Source organism: Sinocyclocheilus anshuiensis, unplaced genomic scaffold (assembly GCF_001515605.1).
Source record: "Sinocyclocheilus anshuiensis isolate Anshui unplaced genomic scaffold, SAMN03320099.WGS_v1.1 scaffold144, whole genome shotgun sequence".
NCBI lineage: Eukaryota > Metazoa > Chordata > Actinopteri > Cypriniformes > Cyprinidae > Sinocyclocheilus > Sinocyclocheilus anshuiensis.
Genome location: NW_015555720.1, coordinates 875,511 through 899,120, shown reverse-complemented (window position 1 = coordinate 899,120; position 23,610 = coordinate 875,511). Strand labels below are relative to the sequence as shown.

The following is a 23,610-nucleotide window of genomic DNA, read 5'->3' as shown; positions in this document are numbered from 1 at the left end:
TTTCAAAGGCCAAAAAATATTTTGTGACACTGATCTGCACAGGAAAATCACATTGACTGTGGCATTAATTCATTTCTTTAATTACATTGATATATAATTAGGACATTATTTTATTAAAAATACACAATTCATAATGTAATATTTAATATTGTTAATATTATTATCAATATTAAAATATGTTCTTGCTGTAAAATATTATTATAATATATACAAATATTTATTATAATAATTTAATTATCTAAATGTCACTTTGCCTTGTCAGTGTACTGTAGGCAGTGTTATTGTAGTATTATTTAAATACTATTATAGTATTTTTAATATTTTGAATTACATTTTTTTTTTTAATTGTTTAAAAGCTAGTTTTAGTCATTTTATGTGCTTTTGTCAGGTTTATTCATTAATTTAAATATTTCTGTTTAGCTTTAATTATTTCAATTTTAGTTGTAATCATTTTAGTGCTTCAGCTGTAACATTTTTTACTTAGTCGCCAATCCAACATTTCATTGAGTTTTTAAAAATAAATATTCTAATATTTATAATTTGTTTAAACTTTTTCAATTATACAAAAACTAGTTTAATTGTTTTAGTTAACTCTTTCCCCGCCAGCATTTTTGATCTGGATAATATTCAGTACAATTATCAAAGCATAAATCCAGTAAATCGCTTCCATCAACACCTCCAAAGCAGTTTTCATTTATATGCTGATGATCGCGTTATTTTTCATATGCATCTGTTTACGTAAGAGATCGCTCGTTTGGCTGTCCTGTTCACGTGTGTTTTTGTTCGGGAGGTTTTGTACTCGTTCAGAAGATGCGTAATAGCGCCCCCGAGTGTATAACAGTGAAAACACGGAAAGCCATAAAAACTCGTCTCCTCAATGGCGGGGAAAGAGTTAATAATATCAACACTGAATGGAGTCACAATAACTAAATTATCTTTTCAAAATGAATAAAGTGCGGTTTCCTTTTTTGGTCAACTTCTGGTAAAATAGAATTGATGGAACACTTCAGTTCAAACGTGTCTCTGCTGTGATGTGTGACTGAATCTGGTGTGTCTCTCAGAACTGCAGCACTTGTTGGGCTCAGAAGAGGATGACGTGAAGAGTCTGACTGTGACTGAGAAAGCCTCTCTGTCCCTGGATCATTTCTGGTGGCGTGTGGGCCAGGGTTCCCATATCCAGCAGGCTCCTCACCCAGCTGGAAAACATGTCTGGGGGGAAGCCCTTATCCTAGACTCTCTCACACTGCAGGTAAAATCAATATGCATTGCATTTATGTAGTAAGTTATTATTTATCATGAAAGATGGGCTATATTTTTTTAATAATAACCATTTGGCTTTACATTACGCCCTTTTTAATGAATTCGCCCACAGGGCAGCTATAGTTCGTCGAGGACGGTGAACTCCAGCCCTTCTGGGAGCGCTTGTATGGAGTCCAGTCTGAAAGGCCTGCAGCTGGAAGTGTCCGAGACCTGCACTCTGTGTCTGTCACGTCTGTTCTACGTTCTCAAATTGGACAAAGCAGAGAACGTCTCCTCACATTCCACTCCAGAAAAGCCTTCAACCCGTCTACCACCTCTCTTTAAGTTTAAACTCAATCTTGAGGATGTAAACACATTCACACTCTCCAATGTGGCAGGTGGGAACTAAAAGAAGCCCTTAAAATACCAGTTAAACTCTTGTTTTTCTTCCTTGTATCCAAAAAGTTACGCAGTACATGTTAGTTTGTTTCAGTGCCTGAGAGTTTGTTTTTCTGTGTTGCATTAAAGGGGCTGTTGCATTGAGGGTGGACACAGTGGAAGCTGAAGGATCGGGGGAGAATTCGAATGTTTCTGTCCAAGGTGTTTCTTTGGCTGTGGTGAAGGCCCTCACTGAGAGTATAGAGCCCTGCTGCCCAGCCGCCCAAACTCCCAACCCCATCCTGACCCTAACAGCGTTTACTGTCTCCTACCACATCAGCGGCCGTAGTCTGGAGGTACTACACTGCTTCTACACACAGCTGTCATGACTTCCATCACCTAGGATCAAGTATTACAGGCCATGACCACTAGGTGTGGTTGTAAGTGACTGCAATGATTGATCACTTCATATCGAATTCCATTAACAATTATAGCAGGGTCCAAAACTAAGATTAAAATTTTTGGACTTTGCATATTTTACTGCAGTCTGGTCACAATGAGGCCTTGTTTTTAATTTTGATTTGGTATGGGGAATTGGGTCATAACTTGTGATCCAGTTGCTTAGAAGAGGACAGTAATTTGTGTCAACACTATAATCGTGACTTTCAGTCCAGTACTCAACACAAGATGCATTCTTGCTGGAAAAAAAGCAGGAAGATTGAGCACAACCAAATGAATCAAAATGTAGTTACAGAATGCACATTCCTGTTTAAATCACCAAGAAATTAAATGTAAACATTTTTTTTAAAGGGTTGTTGTAGTGTTTATCTGTAAGTCATACCAGATAAAAATTCAATTTTTGAGAGAACAATAAAATGAACATTTTCAAAACTTTATAAACGTGTATTTTAGTTCCCCACAATTCACAAAAAATCCTTTAAATTTAATGGTATTTACAGGGTTCCCACGCTTCTTGAAAGTACTTGAAAGTACTTGAATTTCAGACATATGGATTCAAGGCCTGGAAAGTACTTGAAAACAAACATAGGTCCTTGAAAGTGCTTGAATTAAATTTGAAATAAATTTTGTTTATGGCGCTATTTCCTTTCATTATACAGTGAAGACTATCCAGTGTTATTTTACAGTTGAGTATAGATTATAGTTAGACCTAACTGAAAATATTTCTTGTTATTGTTTTTGTTTGTGCTATTGATTGTCATGAATCAATAGCACAATATTCTTATTTTATTATTTACCATTTACTTTCTTTTTTAGTTAAAATAAGGCCATGTACACGTGTATTTTTATAAACTGAGTTTTTCCTTCTTCCGTTTAAAAAAATCTTTTGAGTGAATGTGCAAATTTTTAATGTTAACAGGTTTTACCAAGTTATTACAACATTTAACCATTTTTTATTCATTTAAAAATTTAGAAATTCTTTCAAATTTAAATCTTGTACAAGAACTACAGCAAAGATCAGTTTGATGCATATTTTAATCAATATTTTAGAAATTGAATTTGAATATTACCAGTACTGACTTCAGTGGATTTCATTAAATTCCTTTGAACACGACTGCTCAAAACGGTCTAAATTTATGAAACCTACACATTCAAAACATTATTACTCTGAAATTTTTTATGTAAATGTTAAGTGTAAGTGAAATGTTAAGTAATGTAAGGTCTTTCATGACACTACATATGCTGGGGTGTGAATTTGATAGGTGCTTGATATAAAATAAATGGTGCTTGAAAAAGTCCTTGAAAGTCCTTGAATCTGGTGTTCATGAAAGAGTGGGAACCCTGTATTTAGAACATAACGGGGATTTAAAATAAAAGTATAAAACAAACCTAAATTAGTGTGGCATTAATTATAAAGGCCAAGCCTAAACAAATTCTGAAGCAAAACAAAAGAAAAAGTATTGACGTGGGAAATATGCTATACAGATTAATCATGTACCTTTCTCATTCGACATGAAGCTAAATGTCTGTGCTTTGCACATGTTTTGCACACTTGATTTTAATTGGATTATAAAAGTCGCTTTGGAATATACAGTTGTGTTCAAAATTTTATATACACTTTGCAGTATCTGCAAAATGTTAGTTATTTTACCAAAATAAGAGGGATCATACAAAATGCATGTTATTTTTTATTTACTACTGACCTGAATAAGATCCGCAGCATTTTTTTTTCTGTTTGTCCTGAACAGTTAAACTGCCTGCTGTTCTTCAGAAAAATCCTTCAGATACCGCAAATTCTTTGGTTTTCCAGCATCTTTTGCGTATTTGAACCCTTTCCAACAGTGACTGTATGTTTTTGAGTGTATGTAAAATTTTGACCACAACTGTAAGTCAGTACATTTTAGACTTGTATTCCGCAAACATTACTTAGATTAAAGTATTTGTTTCAAATTCAATTGCCCTCGTAATCTTTAATCAAAAAATGTACTTCTCCTCCTACTCCTTGCTGTAATATCTCTTCTCTGATGACGTGCACCAGCACAAGGGAAGGATAATAATCCCTTCCCTCCATCAACCTGTCACTCATGAGGTCACAGCAATTAGCAAACATCAACGTTCCAATCAATTCTTGATGGACAAAATTCATTTTTCATCTTATTCATTTTACTTAAATACACATTACAATAGAGAAGAAAACATGATCATAGTTTCCATTTCATGCCAGCTTTAACCACATCTTGATTTTATTTCCTCCCATCATCATCTGATCAGGTGCGGAGTGAAAACGCTTTAACAGTGCAGTGGACAACATTGGATCACATGTTTTTGTATCAGCACATCACAGAGAGCCAAAGCTATTGGAAGGTGCTGTCTGAATCTCTAAGGCTACAACAGAAGGATGGAACAGAGTCTGCAGCCTCTTCATCTGGCCGGTTAGTTTGTGTAGAGTTGGCAAGTACACGGCTCACCGCCCATGTGGCTGAGACACACTTCATCACCTTCAGTGCAGAAGCACTGTCGCTCTCCAAACGGCCTGGAGCCGTGCTGATGAAAACTCCTCATTTGGTGTTCAGCTTTGATGGCAACGACATCTTCTCCTTTTCTGGAGCCGAGGTGCAGATGCTGGATGAGCTTGAGGTGATGCAACAGCACAGATCTCAATTCCCTTTCCTCCAAACATCTCGCAATCGCACTTGGCTCTTCACTGCACCCAACCTTGCCATCGAGTTCCCTTACCAGTACAACTTCTCCGATACTTTCGATAAGGCCATCAGCGTGCAGAAGTGGCTGAAGACCCTACACAGCAGTGGAACAGAGTCGATAGAACCTTGTCGCCTTCTGCCGGACCTACTGGTCCGCATCAACCAGTTCTCCTTTGTGTTCCTGGACGATGTCTTTGAGATCAAACTACGCGACAATTACGAGCTAATGAAGGACGAAAGCAAGGAAAGCTCCAAGCGCCTGCAGCTGCTGAACAAGAAAGTGGCCGACCTACGCAAGCAGCATGGCGAGCTCCTGCCAGCCCGTAAGATCGAGGAGCTCTACACCTCCCTTGAGCGCAAGCACATCGAGATCTACATTCAGCGGTCCAAGCGGCTGTACGCCAACACGCCCATGCGCAAGTCCCTGCTCACCTGGACGGTGTCAGATTTGGAGCTGGTGGCGCTTGCGGATCAGTCGTTGCACGGGCCTGAGCGGATTCGAGAGCAGCTGCGGGACATCGATGGCATCAGCCCCTTCCCCAGAGACGGCCTGCAGCTGGTGATCCAGTGGTGCCGTGCTTTTAAATTCAAGCTTAATGCATTTCTGGGTAAGTCAAGTGTACTTAAATACAGGGATGTTCAATGTCCTGCAGAGTTTGGCTCCAACTTGCCACAACACACCTTTCCTGAAGTTCCAGTAGAGGCTTGCAACACCAAGGTCATGGGTTTGATTCCCATGGAATGCAAACTGATCAAATGTATACCTTAATTGCAATGTAAGTTGCTTTGGATAAATATAATGTATAAATATAAATGTACCTGGAAGTTTCTAGTAGTCCGGAAGAACATGATTAGGTGGTTTATTTGAGGATGGGGCTAAACTATACAGGACAGTGGCCTTCAAGGACCATGATTGCACACCCCTGCTTTAATACATAATCCAATAAATGATGCTTGATTTGTTAGTTAGGGAATTTTTACTGTAAGTAATCTGACACATCTGTTCCAAACACCGTAAACTCCTTACCTAGACATCATTTCAAGTTAACCGATTGTGCTAATGCTAAGAATAGCTTATTTAGATGGAGCTGAAAGAATAGCTAATTTAGCTGGAGCCTAAAAATAATTTAGTTAATTTTTAGTAATTTTGTTATGTGCTTTTTTTTTTTCTCTCTTTTTCCTAAGTAGTTTGAATTTATTTCACTAGCGTGGTGGGGAAAAAAATGCATCCAAGATGGCCGACAAAATAAATGCAAATTAATTCAATACTGAAAGGTGTTGTTAAAATTGCTTCAGTTTAATTCAGAATTGACTCAATGTTTGTGCCCTTGTATTTTTTTTATACTTATTAGAGTATTGAGCTTTTAGCATAGCAACATGCTAATATCAAACTCTATTAGAATCAAGTTTAAGTGTTGTTTGCTGAGTGCTACATGTACAAAGTGCTATTTTTTGTCACTTATGAGAGTCCATGATGACTAGCATTCTTGTTTCCTGTGTTGTTCAGTGCGAATCCGGGACTATCCTCGTTACTTGTTTGAGATCAGAGAATGGTCGCTGTCGGGACGTCTGATGGGCACCGAGCAGGACGGGCAGCTGAGAGCAAAGCGCAAACAGGTGGTCCAACTCGGCCAGCCATGGGGTGATGTGACCGTTTACAGGAATATGCCACCACTTAAGTTCTACTACGACATCCATTGTGAGTCACAACACTCTCTTGATCTCGTAAGTCTGTAATGTGATATTGCAACAATGTGACTCAACCGGTCTAATTGTTCGTATAGCAAATATTTTCCTCTACACTATTGTGTGGGGGCCGTGCTGGGATCCTGCTTGGACGCTGATTGGCCAGGCTGTTGATTTACTGACCAAACCCACAGCTGACCCATCCCCCCTTCTGACCTGGTGGGATAAAAGCAGACTTCTTCTGCATGGCCACTGGGTGATGGACATCGAACAGGCCAACCTGCATCAGCTCGCTACTGAGGTACTAACAAACACACCCAGGCTCCTTGCTAAAAACAGCTTATACTTTTAAATATCTAATGCTAACTATAATGCTTTTTTTGCGTAGGACCCGTACAACACCACGGAGAACCTGCACTGGGAGTGGATCAAGCTGAACTTTGACTGGAATCCTGGGCAGTTTGTCTTCAAGGGTGACCTGGACGTCAACGTTAGAACAGCCTCCAAGTACATGATTAGTAGTTGCATTGCATTACAATGTGACATTTTGAATTGAGTTTGATTATTTAAATCTGTCTGGTCTGTTCCTCTACAGGTATGATGATATCTGCTTCCTGCACCTCCCGAGCCTTTGTATGACCCTTGACCTCCAATGGTTATGCCATGGTAATCCACATGACCACCATGCCGTAATGCTCTGTGCTGTGGAGAGCATTGCGGATGTCACCTCAGGCCAGCCACACGACTCCTACAGGGCCTTCCGCTCTGAAAACCTCAACCTCTCCATCACCATGGACCTCGACCAGCACTGTGGCAAAGGTTAGAACTATAGCCTTTTTTCTAAATGCTGATAAAGGCTATGCAACTTTTAAAATCGGAGCAGCAACTAGCGTCGTCCAGAATAAAAATCGGGGCAAAAGTCATGTAGTGTATTCCAGGCTTGAAGGTCATTTCAGCTCTGGTTTTAAAGGCTTTTGTTTGTGTTTTCTCTCAGAGCCCAGTCAGCCCAGAATCCTCCTCTACAGCAGCACCCTGCGCTGGATGCAGAACTTCTGGGCCACGTGGACCAGCGTGTCCCGGCCCATCTGCAGAGGCAAGCTCTTCCACAGCCTCAGACCCATCCGCAGGAAGCTCGGCCAGCACTACAAACAGATGTCCTATACTGCATCTTTTCCACAGCTACAGGTGACACCTGATTCTGTCACACCATATTTTAGGCCTGCCTCCTTTTTTTAAATTTAATTAGTTAATTTAGTTAATTTGTTAATTTCTAACTTGTCTTCGTGCTGATGCTCAATGATATATAGCTGAAGCCAAACTGTTGTTTATTATTATTATTATTTTTATTAATAATAATACTAATAATACTAATAATAAATATTTAATATTAATAATAATTTTAATAATTTTGTATTTATGCGTAATTTATTATTTTATTTCGTGTATGTTTATTTAATTATTTTATAATTATATAATAAAATATAATTTATATTTTATAAGCTTGTGTATCTATATAGATCATTCACCCTCATAAAATAGTGTATTCTTATCATTCAAAGGATCTTTTGTCATATTGGAAATATTTTTTTGTAATTGTGATGAAATATATGCAAGGTTCAAATGTTCCTGTGCAGGTCCATTACTGGGCATCATTTGCTCAGCAGAGGGGCATTCAGGTGGAGTGCAGTAAAGGTCATGTCTTCACCAGAGGAGCACAGAGGCTCATCCCACAGGGTGAGAGAGCAAACATCCTCAGTCGCCCTCTCCACTTGACATTGAAATGTTCTGCTGAAATGATCGATGCATGTTTTACAGCTGGCACTGTGATGAGACGACTGATCTCCGAGTGGAACGTTACTCAGATGGTGAGCGAGCTCTCTCTGGTCACCGTGCACCTCATGGCCTCCACATGGGATGAGACAGCTGACCACCAGATCAATGCCCAGGTGAAGAAGACCCACCTGCTCAGCCTGTCCTCACTCAGCTACCAGAGACAGAGCAACCGCATAGAGGAGGTAAGGCATCTCAAATTGCATTTGAGAGACACCAATTGATAATTTATCTACAAGCTTGGCATTGAAGGTTAGCTTGGCATTGAAAATGGTCAACATGTGACCGAAACGTTTGCCTTGTTTCACAAAAGTGTGCAGACTTTTTTCAAGCTCTTCACCTTTTTAATTTATCTACAAGAAATAAAATGTTGCTATTTATTATTTAATATAAAATTAACGCCTTTACTAATTGACAAACCAACAATATATCTGCATTAATTGTCTCAGGAAGTAAACTCAAAAGACGAGAGCAATGCTTCCTACACGCACAAGTTGTGTTTGGTGGACCTGAGGGCTTCTTGGACCACCACCAACCGGAATATTGCCTTTGGTTTGTACGACGGTTATAAGAAAGCAGCCGTGCTCAAGAGAAACCTGTCCACCGAGGCTCTGAAGGGTCTGCGGATCGACACCCAGGTGCAGACGAAAAAGCTGAAACGCTCCATGTCCAGCTACTCCTCCAACACCGGTCCTGCTACACCAGTCATCACCACAACCACTCGCCCAGAGAAGAGTCAGAATGAAGGTAGGCTCTTCTTGTGACTGTAGGCCTAAAAATCTGATGTATATTGTAGCTCATTTGCCTGTTTTTTTTTGTTTTTGTTTTTTTTGTCCAGACTAATCAAATTTTTGCTATTTGGAAATGATCAGTCTTCAGTGTACCAAGGCTTTCTTTGCCCCAGTTGATGTGTTTTTCTGGTCCTTTTTAGGAACGTCCATGCTACAGAAGCTTATTGAGGAGACCGATAAGTTTGTGGTCTTCTCTGAAGAGGACGCAGGAGTGAGCGACCAGCTCTGTGGAATTGCCGCGTGCCAGACGGATGACGTTTACAACCGCAACTGGTTCATAGAGCTCGTCAACGGTCAGGTATGAATTCCGCTTTGAGAGCAGTAACCTGTAGTGCAAGGTACTGTTTTAGCAGATCTAAACATCTTCCCATGTGCATGGTGTTCAGATGATGCTGCGAGGCACTGAGACTGCCGGCTGCGTGTTGGTGTCTGCTGCCAAGGCACAATTACTGCAGTGTGAACACCATCCTGCTTGGTACAACGACACACTCAAGCAGAAGACCACTTGGACGTGCCTGCTGGATGGTATGCAGTACTTCGCCACCATGGAGCAAAGCCCCTCTGAACAGGAGGACTGGCAGCTGTGGCTGGAGGTGGGTTCAGAAGTACAGTTATCATGCATTTATAACCAATGAAACATTGCATTATAGCAATCAGTTCTCATTTTGTGGACCTACAGGTGAAGAACATTGAGGAACACAGGCAGAGGAATCTGGACTCAGTCCTGGAGCTGATGGAGAGTGGCCAGGCTGTTGGAGGCATGGTCAGCACCACCACAGGTGTGCAGTTTTAACTCTTGAGTTCATAACAACATTTAACTCTTGGGATGGACCACCTTGTAATGCCCTAGAAGCTCCACAGAATATCCTGGCAACTGCATAGCAGCTTGTTAAAAATGTTCAGAACACCCAAAGACTCTTTAAAGCAGGGGTGCCAAACTCATCTTCTGGAGGGCCACAGTCTTGTAAATTTGAGTTTGCTCCAATACGCATACCTGTAGTTTACAAATAATCCTGAAGGACTTTATTACCCGGATCAGGTTCGTTGAATTAGGGTTGAAGCTAAACTCTGCAGGACTGTGTTCTCCAGGAACTGAGTTTGGCACCCCTGCTTTAAATCAAAAGTCCCTTCGACAGACATCTTGGTAATGCCTATGGCACATCCATTTGCAGACTTACAAAGACCACTTCTTGTCCATGTCTGTTAAAGCTGGCCGCACAATAGACGATTTCAAATCTTAACCGATTTTAAAACCATGGGAGACCACACACAAGATGACAGTTTCAACTGATTTTTAGCCTTATAATCCTCTGAATGCGCACACTAGATGATTTGACCAGACCGAGAGACCACACACTTGTCGATTGTAGGGACGATTTCACAGTGACTCGAGATCTCACGGAGACTCGCGAGATCAAACGTGACTAGAGAGATCAGAGGCAGAGGCACGTCAGAGGCAGCTAGATCAAGAGTCATAAATATCAAACATGTTTTGATATTTACGATTTGAGTTCGGGGACGAACTCTATGTGCCGTTGATGCACTCTTCTGCCAAGGCCGCACTAAGATGAGCTCCACAGCAGACATTTACATCACAAAAGTGTAGACTGGGAAGAGCGTGAGGGCTTCTGATTCCATTTGGGACAAGGCCATTGAGTATTACAATTTCTCCCATTCATCTTTCTACAAGTGGCCCATCTCTCATCCATATAGCATCGTGGCAGCAACTTTTGCACGTCCAATCAGCAGCCACAGTCTAGTTTATTTGACTTGTTTCTTCTTGCTCTGATTTAGATTGGAACCAGCCTTCCCAAGTGCAGGAGACCCAGCAGGTCCAGCGTATCATCTCTCGCTGTAGCTGTCGCATGTACTACATCGGGTACAGCCACGACATCGACCCTGAACTGGCCACCTCCATCAAACCGCCAGAGATCCGTGACCGCCATGAGAAGGAGGACCTTTTAAAGAAACAGGCTGGTATGCGACTTCAAGCAAAACAGGAACTGACTGTTGACTGGTAGTTGTTCTGTCAGAAATATATTATTGTTGCTTTCTCTCTGAACATATCAGGTGCAGTCGACACTTTCACCCTCATCCACAATGACCTGGAGATTTCCACCAATCCAGTGCAGTACTCCATGATCCTGGACATAGTCAATAACCTGCTGCTCCACGTGGAACCCCGGCGCAAGGTTCAAACTGACTGTAATTGTCTGGACACCAATTCTGGAATGAGTTCTTGTGTTGTTTGCTGATCTGCCAGATCTTTTGCTTTGTTTAGGAGCACAGTGAGAGGAAGCAGCGTGTGCGTTTCCAGCTAGAGATCTCCAGCAACCCTGAGGAGCAGCGTAGCGGTATCTTGCACCTTCAGGAAGCGGTACGCCAGCATTTGGCTCAGATCCGTTGCCTGGAGAAACAGATCTACTCCAATATGAGGGTTAGTGCACATCTGCGGTTAGTTTAGTTCACCTGAACCATCAGCCATCCGCATAGCTTTTCATATGAGGGCATTTCCTCCAGACTACTTTGAGGTTCCTTCATAATGACCTTTTATCTGACTCTTACAGTCCCAGTCAGAAGAGTTCAGAGGAGACGACCTGTCGGACATCAACCTGCGCCTGCAGAATCAGCTCAACCAAGAGAAGACGGACATGCAGATGAAGAGTGAGGAGCTCAACATCCTCATCCGGTTGGTCACTAGCAGAATTCTAGCATTTGATCATTCATTGGCAATATTAGTTCAAAACAGTTGGATATATCAAAGTCCTTTGCCTCCTCTCAGATGTTTTAAGGACTTCCAACTGCAAAGAGCAAACAAACTGGAGCTGCGTAAACCCCCAGAAGACGTTAGCGTTGTGAGACGTACTGAGTTCTACTTTGCTCAGGCACGCTGGTGTCTCACAGAAGAAGATGGACAGCTGGGTATAGCTGAACTTGAACTGCAGAGGTTCATTTACAGCAAGGTGAGTCTGCAAGGACAGAGGTTTTGGTTGAATATGCTCAATGTTCTTTGCTAATCATTGGTAAAACGTTAGCTACTGTGTATATGACCATGCTATGATGTTCTCTTCCACAGTTGAATAAGTCTGATGACACAGCAGAACATCTCCTGGAATTGGGCTGGTTCACCATGAATAACCTGCTTCCCAATGCTGCGTACAAGGTACTGCTGCTTAATGATTCACACTGGATGTCCAAGTTGGGGAAATAACTAAACTATGTGACAGTTGAGATGTGTCATTGAAAATCTCTAACTTCTGCAAATGTCTCTGTGTGGCTGTTTACACGTTTAAACAGTCTGAACTGAAGCCTGCATAGGGGGCTGGTTTCGTGTGTGTAGATTTTTTTGGGTTCCGTTTGTTAGAGAGGGAGCAGGACGGTCTATTAAAACCACTTAAGCTCGGTGCGTTTTTTGGTATTTTCGCCTAATTCGTAAAAATTATTCGCAATGGTTAGGCGGAAATTCGTGTGTGGGACGAATACATTTCTAAGCTTAATTTTACTGCTTTATGAATATAAAAACCAAAAGGAATGGTATTCTTTGTAAAGAAGACACTCCAAGCGTTCAAATGAACCCATATATGGGCTGATACCATATAAGGAAGGCTATGTAAATGAAGCATAAACATTTTTAACGTCATTTTGGACCCGTATCCGGGTCCGCAGAGTTTAACTGGTTTTAATTGTCCAACAAACAATTAGTTAGAGGTAAACTAGACAATTGAACTTGAACATACTACAATAAACATAATATACAAAAACAGTTTTAGCGTAACATGCTAACATCATTCTAGTTTGACAACTAAGTAGACTTGTCAACCGTCTTGTTCCTTGACAGTCACCTAATTTGTCTAACAACCAACTAGTCAATCAATTAGGGGTCAACTAAATGAGTAGTTCTCATTTTAGCTGTAATATTTAAGGTAACATGTTAACAATATTCTAGTTTGACAAATAGTAGACTTGTAAACTGTGCTGTCCCTTCATGGTCAATTTGTCTAACAACCAACTAGTCAGTTAATTAGGGGTCAACTAAATGAGTAGTTCTCATTTTAGCTGTAATATTTACGGTAACGTGTTAACTATATTCTGGTTTGACAACCAGTTAACTATCCTGTCCCTTGATGAACCATCCTGCCACTTAATTACTGTCACTAATGTATCCAACAACCAACTAGTCAATTAATGAGGTGTCAACAAACCAAGTAGTTAACATTTTAGCTGTGAAATTTAGAGTGAAATGTTGACAATATTCTAGTTTGACAACCAGTAGACTCGACCGTCCTGTCCCCTGATGATCATCTAGTTTATTAGTTGTCCAGCAGCCAACTAGTTAGTAGTTAGTTAGTTTGAGGTCAACTAGGCAATTAGTTTGCATTTTGCCTGTAATATTTAAAGTAACATGAACATTATTCTCGTGTGACAGTTAGTAGGCTTGTAAACCATGCTGTCCCCTGATGGTCGCCTAGTTTACTAGTTGTCAAACAACCAACTAGTTGATTAGTTAGGGGGTCATCTAGTTGGTTTATTTTTGAGCATTTTAACTCCAATATTTACATCCAAGGTAAATGTACATGTAAATGATATTGAGATTATGGTTATTTTAATTTGAAACATTTTCATCATAATTACAGATATAATCAGTATTATTATGGATTATTGTCAGCCGTCATAATACTGCCTTACTAGCAAATTCACTGCTTTCACAATAAATTTTACAATAACGTTAGACCATTGTCTTGTGAACATGACACTAAACCAGCCTAATTATACAGGACTTCCAACTAGTCATTCAGACAACCTACAACTAGTTAATTTTGAACATTTTAGCATTTTGCACATCTCTACTATTTGTTAATCCTATAACTCTTGGTTTCTCTTGTGCAGCATGTAAGGGTATGTATGGAGTGGGTAAAATCCTATGTTTGTTAGTCGACACCTTCGTCCTCATCCAGACATATGCCTGCTCAGAAAGTTTATGTTGCTGTTTGGACAAAACTCACCCACATTCTCACTTGTAGTTTGATATCGCAGGCTAGTTGCATTGCCTTCCACTTTTACGTCTTTTGTCTTTTTTTTTTTTTTTTTTATTTTTTTACATCTGTCCAATCATTTTCAGTTGGCTTTGACCAGCAGGATATGCAGCCATGTCCATATTTTCCTTTGTTTCGTGGTTTGCATCTGAACAAACACAACAAACAAGTACTTCAGTTATTTGGGTGAAACTTTGCTCATGTTCTGTGTTGTAGGTGGTTTTGCGCCCTCAGAGCCCCTGCCAATCAGGACGCCAGCTCGCCCTCCGTATCTTCAGTAAGGTCCGCCCCCCGGTGGGAGGGATTTCCGTCAAAGAGCACTTTGAGGTCACTATCATGAAATCCATTCTTGTTTATATCATAACACTGGAGGATCCTATTCACACATACAGCTGTCCTCTTCTTTCTGTTTTTATTTGTAGGTAAATGTGGTACCACTCACCATTCAGCTCATGTACCAGTTCTTCAAGAGGATGATGGGATTTTTCTTCCCTGGAAGAAATGTGGAAGAAGAGGAAGTTGGGGATGAAGAAGACAAGTTTAGATTGGTTACTACAGGTTTGTGGAGTTTTCTTTCTTGTCATGAGCATGACCTTCCCACCACAACTGGGATATTCAACTTTGTTCAAAATCACATCAAATGCAAATAATTCAAAATTAGAATTAGAATGCATCAAGTACAAGAAGTGAAAACAATGCTGATCCTCTAGAAAGCCAGAATTGGTCTTTACGTTCCTGTTTTAACCACTCTTTGAACTCGCTGTACTGACATCCATAGTGCAGCCCATGCTGATCAATATCAGTTTACATTGATTTTTTTTTTTTTTCTCCATTTCTTTTTTTTCCTTTGTGCTCTAGTGAGGGTATTAGATTGCTGTCTGCTGATGTTAGGTCACATTGATGGCCCATCCTGAGCTATTAAAAGCTCATCGCTCCTTTGACATTGGAGGGTTTTGTGTCTGGTATGGCTTCAGGGTGACTTCATGTGCATTGTGGAGTGTCTAAGGCTTGTTTTCTTCTTGAATCACAGGTGTCGTGAAACCCAGGCAGCTCTCTGAAGACTCCATAGGAGGGCTTGGACCCGGGAAAGGGGTGGCGCAAGGGTTAAATCGAACCGCTGGTGTCAGGAGGTCTTTTCGCAAACCACCTGAGGTATTATATTATTACAATTAAAATGTCTAGGCTACTTATTATATGTATTGCCTCTTGTTTTTTTTAGTTTATTAATTACATATCATTATTTGCATTCTGGAATGATTGTAATATTGTAGATGCAAGTCATTAATTGAGTTTTATTATTATAAAATAAAAGTTTTTTTACCTCTAAATGTCTTCTCCATTCAGCATCCCGTTGATGACATTGATAAGATGAAAGAAAGAGCAGCCATGAATAATTCTTTCATCTACATCAAGATTCCTCAGGTTCCCCTCTGCGTCAGTTACAAGGTTGGTCCTGGCAGAAGGCTCAAAGTCTAAAAGACACATCTTATGCTCACCATGGCAGTATTTATTTATCAAATTAAATTACAAAGTCACAGTAGAACAGCAATAATGTGATATATTACAGTTTAAAATACTGTTTGAATATAATTTAAAATATAATTTATTCTTGTTATAGCAAAGCTGAATTTTCAGCAGTTAGTACTCCAGTCGCATGTCACATAATCCGTCAGAAATCATTCTAATATGCTGATTTGCTGCTCTATAAACATGCCTTAAAGTTTGAAAACAGTTGTGCTGCATAATATTTTTGTCAAAACTGATTTCTTTCATTTTTTCGTTATTCTTTGATGAATAGAAATTGTATACCTTGTATAATTTATTCAGAGATCGCCATGAAAATAGCCTTGATGCTGGCATGGCGTTCAAATGAATAAATAAATAAATAAATGAATAAATAAATGTATGAATAGAAAGTTTAAAAGAACAGCATTTATGTGAAAGAAATGTCTTTTATAACCTTTTATTAATTGTATACCTTGTATAATTTATTCAGAGATCGCCATGAAAATAGCCTTGATGCTGGCATGGCATTCAAAATGAATAAATAAATAAATAAATGAATAAATAAATTTATGAATAGAAAGTTTAAAAGAACAGCATTTATGTGAAATAGCAACCTTTTGTAACATCATAAATGCATTTACTTTACTAATTTAATGCACATATAAATTTATATTATATATTATAATTATAATGTAATTAATATAATTGTAAGTATAATACCAGTATTAGCATCCCTTCATTGGCTATTTCTTTCTAAAGCTACAATTTGTAATGTCTACTTGATACTTTCTCATTTGACACAAAAATAGCTTTAAATAATCTTTTGTGAGTATTTTAACAGTCAAATTTATTTTGCGATTAATTAGATTAATCGACACAGAATAGAAAATAGAAAAATGTTTTAAAATACAGTAAAAGTCTGTTTTTTTTACTATTTTATTGTTCAGTAAATAAACAAATAAAAGTAATTTTTATTCATCTATTCATCATGCTTTAAAGAAAATGCATTCGCAAATCAAACACCATTTCAGAGATCTGAGTTACACTATGAGGAGTGATCATAAAATGACACTGCCTTTAGAAAACCTAAAAGTAAGAAGCACATTAAAATCATTGTAATGTTTATAAGTTTTACCTCCAAGTTTTTCAACAAAGTCTTTGCAAATATATGTTGTTAATATTCGATTCATTGCATGCCCTGGTGTGACTGTATGCATTTCTCTTGTGGTGTATCTGTAGGGAGAGAAGAGCAGTGTAGACTGGAAGGATCTGAACCTGGTTCTGCCCTGTCTGGAGTATCATAACAACACCTGGACCTGGCTGGACTTCGCTATGGCTGTAAAGAGAGACAGTCGTAAGGCTCTGGTCGCACAGGTAATCACTCGTAAACCCCTCAGTCAAAAAACTCAACTTTAAACTACATGTAAGAATGTAGTAGTAAGCCTCTGTTCAAATTTCGTTAAACTTTTGTCCCAAATAAATAGATGATAAAGGAGAAGCTGCGGTTGAAACCTGCCTCAGGCTCAGAGTCTCGAAGTAAAGCGACGGATGGGAAAACGGACAGCAGCCTCCAGCAGCAGGTGGAAGACGAGAAAGCAAGACTTCTGATCGGCTTCAGCACTGCCGACAAGAGCTCCAGCAAAAAGAGCATCTTCAGTCGCCGCAAGTGAAGCTTCTTCACAGCGATGCTGGTCTTGAAGAAGCGCTGCTGTACTTTACCGTGTCCCAGTCCGCAGGAGAAGGGACGGATGATGATAACCAAACCCAGTCCGAGGTCTCTCTCCTCTTCACCAGTGGTGCCTTTAAACGTCCGTGCTGGGTGTAGACACAGGAACCAGCACCATGGTCAAGCCATGACTGCAGGTGCTGGTCCTGCAATGGAAGAAGGGATTGTCATTCTACTGTCTATTATGAGTGCTGTACACCTGACATTGTTTTTATGTGCTCCTGTTGTGCCATAAATCATTTCAGTATATTTAAATTAACTACATACAGCATTAAATCATCTTTATTAAAGGGTTAGTTCACCCAAAAATGAAAATTCTGTCATTAATTACTCGCCCTCATGTCATTCCAAACCCATAAGACCTTTGTTCATCTTCAGAACACAAATTAAGATATTTTTGATGAAATCCGAGAGCTTTCTGACCCTGCAAAGACAGCAAGGGATCTACCACGATCAAGGTCCAGAAATGTAGCAAGGACATTGTTAAAATAATCAGCCGGTTCAACCGTAATTTTACGAAGCAACGAGAATACTTTTTGTGCGCAAAGAAAAAAATAATGACTTTATTCAACAGTTCGTCTCCTCCGTGTCCCACTTCGGAGAGTATCCACTGAACGTAAACAACAAATGCTGTTCTGTGTCAGCTGTGTCACACGGATACGTTGTTTACACTTTGATCTTAATGAAACAATGTTTCCGCGTGGTGCTGTATGTGATGCTCTCCAAAATGGTGCCAGGGTGACGAGGAGGAGACGAATTGTTGAATAAAGTCATTATTTTTGTTTTCTGTGCACAAAAAATATTCTTGTAGCTTCGTAAAATTACAGTTGAAGCACTGATGTCACATGACATCATTTAACGATGTCCTTGCTACGTTTCTGGACCTTGATCATGGTAGTATGTTTGCTGTCTATGGAGGGTCAGAGAGCTCTCGGATTTCATCAAAAATATCTTAATTTGTGTTCTGAAGATGAACGAAGGTCTTGTGGGTTTGGAACGACATGAGGGTGAGTAATTAATGACAGAATTTTCATTTTTGGGTGAACTATCCCTTCAAGTAGGATAACAACCTCACAGCTCAAGACAGTGTCCTACAATTCAACGGTTCATCTATACTTTGTATAGGAGCATTGTGACACCTTTCCTGCTGGATCAGGAGATTCTAGTAGGCCAGAATGGAAAAGCTAGAAGAATCTGAAATTCACATATACTGGAAACCCATATTATCCCACAATTAGTGAAAAATCAAGAATTTGTCCCCATTTGAGCTCAATGTTAAATTGTACATGATATTAGTTAGCTGACCACTGTTTTACTGTACTAACTACATAGTGCAATACAAAAGCGAATGGGACTGAGGATCTTCTGCCTGTGGAACAGTTGGACATCATGGGAAGCATCTTGTTTTATGCCATTTTTGCAGCCTGTCTGATTAATGCTTTGTAATTTTAACACTATGGCACTTTTTACACAAAGTATTTTCTGATATTTTTGTATCTGTGGTTATCTTCTGTATCATTTCAATAATGTCTGAGATGCTGCTGATTTTTGCTTGTCAGCTTCAAAAGTGAAAGATGTCATTTCAGCCTGAATGTTTAAAAAATGAGCACTATTTAGATTTTTACCCCCACTGTATCAGGCAATGGGCCTAGTATTGTTCTTTGTACAAATAATGGAAGGTATTAAATGTCACCAAGCATATAAATTAATATTTGTCAATAAAATAAAAGCAGGCCCCAAAGAGCCCTCAAAATTCAGTTATTTTCAAACTTTATGTAAATCATCAATAATCACTCATAAGGATGTCAGAACAAATGTAATTGGATCATTTTAAAGAAAAGTTATATAAGTTTTAAATAAAAGGTTATGGAAAACTTTAGACTTAAGAGGTGCATGATATACTAGCATGAAATAATAGTCACACACATAATTTATTATAAAGATTTGCATAAAACGCGAATAATTAAAATAGTCACATGTAGCTAACAAAATTGGAGATAATGGTGTATTTTATCTTTCAGTGCATTATTACGAATACATTGATTCTCCACTCGTTCACAGAAGCCTCTTACTAGACAAAAGAAGGCCACGTCTGTGAGTATGAGAGTTACATAATCAATCAATTATGACGTTTCTGAAGCATGCAGTGCATTGCTGTAACGTGATCTTTGTTTATGTGTAAATATTAATGAGTAGGCGGGGCGGAGTCTCGCGCTCCTGCATGTGTATCAAAGGTTTGCACACTGATGTGCGTGCTGAAACAGCGTTATTTTGTGTGCAAAGCTGGTCTAAGTAACGTGGGATTCACTTTTTATTGACAGACTTTTGTGGGAGAGTAGATTTGTTTTTTAAGAAATTCGCGTGTCGTTCATTTCTTGTTGATAAAATGTGATGGGCGGCGACGGGAGTAAAAATAAGGTAAGAGTGTTTACTGTTCTATTAACACCTCACACTGATGAATAACAGAGTTTGTTCAAAGTAACGCTGTGTGGACACGGCTCGGTCTGAGTGAAATATTGATTGTGCTTTGCAGGTTCATGGGACTAAAATAGAGGCTATATCAATTTCATGAGGCAATTTCATGATTAAATTCAGATTACATTGACACGTAAGATGTTCCTAGTCTCCTCGTGTTATTCAGTCAAATGTGTTTACCGTTTTAAGAATTGCTTACAACAGATAAAATACTGCCATGCAGTATTGATATTTACAGACGTTAAACAACTAACGTTACACACAAAATTAGTCTGCATAACATCACATTACACAACGATTCACAAAATTGATAGTTACAAACGTAGAATATGGAAAAACGTAGAAAAGAATGAAAAGAGGTAACACCGGAAACAAATTCAGCTTTAATTCGTGTGTTGTTATACAATTTGCTCCCAAGACATATTTAATTAATTTCCTTCAGTAACAAAATTAGCCTACTGACACTAGACAGTGTATAACTTCATAGTTTATGAAATGCCACTTGATTTTATATTTTGCTGTTTAATGCAATGCAACTGGTATTTCAAAGGTTACACCTTAGTATATGGACCAATTCTCACTATTTACTAGTTGCTTATTAGCATGCCTATTATTATTAACATATTGGCTGTTTAATAGCACATATTCTGCATGACCATATTCTACATTCCTAATCCTATCCAATACCTAAATTTAACAACTCCCTAACTAACTATTAATAAGCTGCAAATTAGTAGTTTATTGAGGCAAAAGTCGTAGTTAATGGTTTGATAATACGAGAATTGGACCTTAAAATAAAGTGTGACCATTTTAAATGTAAATTAAAGCGGTAATTCGCTCAAAAATGATAATTCTGTCATCATTTACTCAGACTCAAGCTATTCCAAAGCTGTACGAGTTTCTTTCTTTTGTTGAACATAAAAGGATATTTTGAAGAATGCGTGTAACCAAACAAACAATTGATGGCCCATTGACTTTATTTTTTCCCCCTTACTATGCAAGTCACTGGGGTCCGTCAAATGTTTGGTTACCAGCATTCTTCAAAATATCCTCTTTTATGTTCAACAGAAGAAAGAAACTCATACAGGTTTGGAACAGCTTGAGTGTGAGTAAATGATGACAGAAGGATTATTTTTAGGTGAACTTTTAGTAGTCTTTTGGGGCCATTGCATATTTACCTTTGAACGCACACTAGCTAGTGATCGGTTAAGCATTAGCCTATATGTTATCATAAGTGTTTGTGATTTTGTATAGTTTTTATGAATGATGTCGTCTTTGCTGCAGGAATCAGCATCGCTGGTGAAGAGGAGATCCCTGTCATGTCATCAGGGCTCGCTGTCTCTCCCGGTTCAGCTTGTTCATCACAGTCTATTTAGACGCAGCGCCCAGCACAGAGAATACCCCGTCTCTGAGCAATCTCGGCCCTCAGACTCAAACCCTGAGGGGCCTCGTGTAGAGTGGACACTGCCGGGCTTTATTTCCATTTTCCTGCCGGAATTTCCTCACAGGTTTACTGGGCATAAGCATTTACAGGTAGTTCATTGCCACAAGTCATAAAATCCTCACATAAATCACCCAAAAATATAAATTGTCATCATTTACTCTCCCTCATGTCAAACCTGTATGACTTTCTTTCTTCGGTGGAACACAAAAAGAGACATTTTGAAGAATGTACCTTTAATGTTCCACAAATGAAAGACACACAGGTTTGACAGTTTTCATTTTTGGGTGAAATGTCTGAAATGAAAAAGTAGCATACTTTTAAAGAGAGAATTTATTTTGAGTAATATGCTTTAAAAGAGTGTATTCAAGTGTGAACTGGATGTAATGTTAATTGAAATGAAAATGTACCATAGTTTATATTAAATGTTATTAGTTGAACTTAGGAACGCTTTTTTGATTACTAGGACTTAAGCATCTTTATATGTAATTTCATAATTACTTCTATTGTACTGCTGAATGTATTGATAAGCTTTTATGGTAAACTAAAATATGCTTTATTGTCATTTCTATTGAAACTTGTATGCCAGGTATTTAAATACATTTGTAATTACACATTTATAGCAATGAAGTTAGTAAATTGGAGAGAAATTTATAATATATTTACTTTAAATGTTAACATTTTACAATTTTTTTGTTTGTTTCTTTAGTATGTTAGTCAGCACATCAAAATAAATGTATTTCTTTAAAGCATAACAAAAGGTTATTAATATATAATTATTTAAAATGTACTTGAATTTTACATTACAAAGTGCACTTTTTAAAAGTGTACTTAAGTATGTTAAGAAATAGTCATGACAGTGTACTCTTTTTAAGGACACTCAGGTGGCATTTTATTACATTTTATATGTACTTATTTTTTTTAATTACTTTTAAGATTTGAAGTACACTACAAGTGCACATTCAATACCATTACACTCCCTTTAAATCCTGTGATTTAAAACTAGTTTGTCTTTTTTAATCAGTGATTCTTTTCTCAGATTCTTGGTTTTGTAGCTAAAGGCTCGTTTGGTCCAATCCTGAAGGTGAAGGACATGTCTAAAGATGAGACCTATGCTATTAAGGTGACTTATTCTGCCTTGTTCTGAATTTCCTGTCATGTTATTGCCTTTTGGAAAATGTGTTTTGTTTGGTACGCTCCAGAATTTCTGCTGTCACTGTTGGTTAGGTTTTACCCAAAGCTGAGGTTTTGAGACATGGAGTCCTCCAGCAGTCCAAAGAGGAGGTGATAATTCAAGTAAGTCACACTGCGCCGCTCTCTGCGCTCTGTGTCAGCTATGGCTCGTCTGATCTGGTTCTAACCGGGTCAGTGAGACATGGACAACGCTGACTTCCTCTCAGTCAATACCCTATAAGCATGCACACATTTCATACTTCAATTGTTTTGCTCATGCCATTATGATTTCTTCCCACTTCCTCTCAGCGCCTGCACTCACGTCCATCTCATGTTGTGTTGTCAACTGTTACATTGTAGCGACAAGTCAGACATCCTTTCCTCCTCAGTCTCCGGGACTGTTGGCAGAGCCAGAGCAATCTCTTCATCAGTGAGTCACACCACATACATTACATACCCACTGTCCCGCTCCTTATTTTCCTTGGCTTTAAAGCAGGGGGCTTCAAACTGGGGTGTCCAGAGGGCTTTTGAGAGAATGAACATTACAAAAGTTATAAAATGTATTCTGTAAGGTATTTTTACAACGTTAATGTAATATATAAATTAAATGTATTATATTTTTGTGTGTGTGTGTGTATATACACGCACACAGACACACACACACAAATATAACACATGTAATTTATAACACACTTACTGAATTTCATTACTTAGTTTTTCTTTCTGTTTTCTAAAGACAGGTCTGAAGTCCTGACATTATTATTTTATTCTACTGACAAAAATATTTTATATATTTAAAAAAAAAAATTTAATATAAAAAGCATTTCAGTATTATATTTTACCTTTTTAAGAATTTATCCTCTACACAGTCATCTTTAGCTTGCTTACTGAAGGATTTATGGCAATATTGTCTCCAAGAATATGTAAATGTAATATTTTATATGAAATAGCTATACAAATATACTTTACAAATATATTAATTAACCTAATTACCAACTATATATCAAATATTTTCCAGGTAATATTGTAATGCTAATATATTAATATACTAATTAATTAATGATCATTTGCATGCTGTCATTATATTATCACATTTTTCTTACACAGTGAAATGGTTTTTAACAATGAAAATAAGTATTATGTACTACATAAATATTTTCCAGATTATATA

The 23,610-nt window shown here is 38.4% G+C and overlaps 2 protein-coding genes across 4 annotated transcripts in view; both read left to right on the top strand.

The window, feature by feature from the left end:
- The window catches only part of LOC107672385 (protein KIAA0100-like), a 24,893-nt gene extending 7,199 nt beyond the window's left edge, over positions 1–17,694 (top strand). For all 3 annotated transcript variants that reach the window (XM_016465545.1, XM_016465543.1, XM_016465544.1), the window contains exons 14-40: positions 1,062–1,249; positions 1,373–1,637; positions 1,768–1,973; positions 4,348–5,386; positions 6,286–6,477; positions 6,563–6,765; positions 6,853–6,971; positions 7,060–7,283; positions 7,459–7,649; positions 8,099–8,198; positions 8,280–8,479; positions 8,744–9,041; positions 9,226–9,383; positions 9,472–9,678; positions 9,765–9,864; positions 10,880–11,062; positions 11,156–11,277; positions 11,367–11,522; positions 11,653–11,774; positions 11,868–12,048; positions 12,162–12,248; positions 14,335–14,445; positions 14,541–14,676; positions 15,149–15,270; positions 15,463–15,564; positions 16,864–16,998; positions 17,109–17,694. In XM_016465545.1, the coding sequence (XP_016321031.1) occupies positions 1,062–1,249; positions 1,373–1,637; positions 1,768–1,973; positions 4,348–5,386; positions 6,286–6,477; positions 6,563–6,765; positions 6,853–6,971; positions 7,060–7,283; positions 7,459–7,649; positions 8,099–8,198; positions 8,280–8,479; positions 8,744–9,041; positions 9,226–9,383; positions 9,472–9,678; positions 9,765–9,864; positions 10,880–11,062; positions 11,156–11,277; positions 11,367–11,522; positions 11,653–11,774; positions 11,868–12,048; positions 12,162–12,248; positions 14,335–14,445; positions 14,541–14,676; positions 15,149–15,270; positions 15,463–15,564; positions 16,864–16,998; positions 17,109–17,294 (5,333 nt within the window). In that variant the 3' untranslated portion in view covers positions 17,295–17,694. The remainder of the gene's footprint in view (positions 1–1,061; positions 1,250–1,372; positions 1,638–1,767; positions 1,974–4,347; positions 5,387–6,285; positions 6,478–6,562; positions 6,766–6,852; positions 6,972–7,059; positions 7,284–7,458; positions 7,650–8,098; positions 8,199–8,279; positions 8,480–8,743; positions 9,042–9,225; positions 9,384–9,471; positions 9,679–9,764; positions 9,865–10,879; positions 11,063–11,155; positions 11,278–11,366; positions 11,523–11,652; positions 11,775–11,867; positions 12,049–12,161; positions 12,249–14,334; positions 14,446–14,540; positions 14,677–15,148; positions 15,271–15,462; positions 15,565–16,863; positions 16,999–17,108) is intronic.
- Positions 17,695–19,564: 1,870 nt separating this feature from the next.
- The window catches only part of LOC107672358 (uncharacterized serine/threonine-protein kinase SgK494-like), a 10,758-nt gene continuing 6,712 nt past the window's right edge, over positions 19,565–23,610 (top strand). The window contains exons 1-5 of the mRNA XM_016465517.1: positions 19,565–19,768; positions 21,110–21,358; positions 22,306–22,389; positions 22,494–22,562; positions 22,800–22,869. Coding sequence (XP_016321003.1) covers positions 19,742–19,768; positions 21,110–21,358; positions 22,306–22,389; positions 22,494–22,562; positions 22,800–22,869 — 499 coding nt within the window. The 5' untranslated portion in view covers positions 19,565–19,741. The remainder of the gene's footprint in view (positions 19,769–21,109; positions 21,359–22,305; positions 22,390–22,493; positions 22,563–22,799; positions 22,870–23,610) is intronic.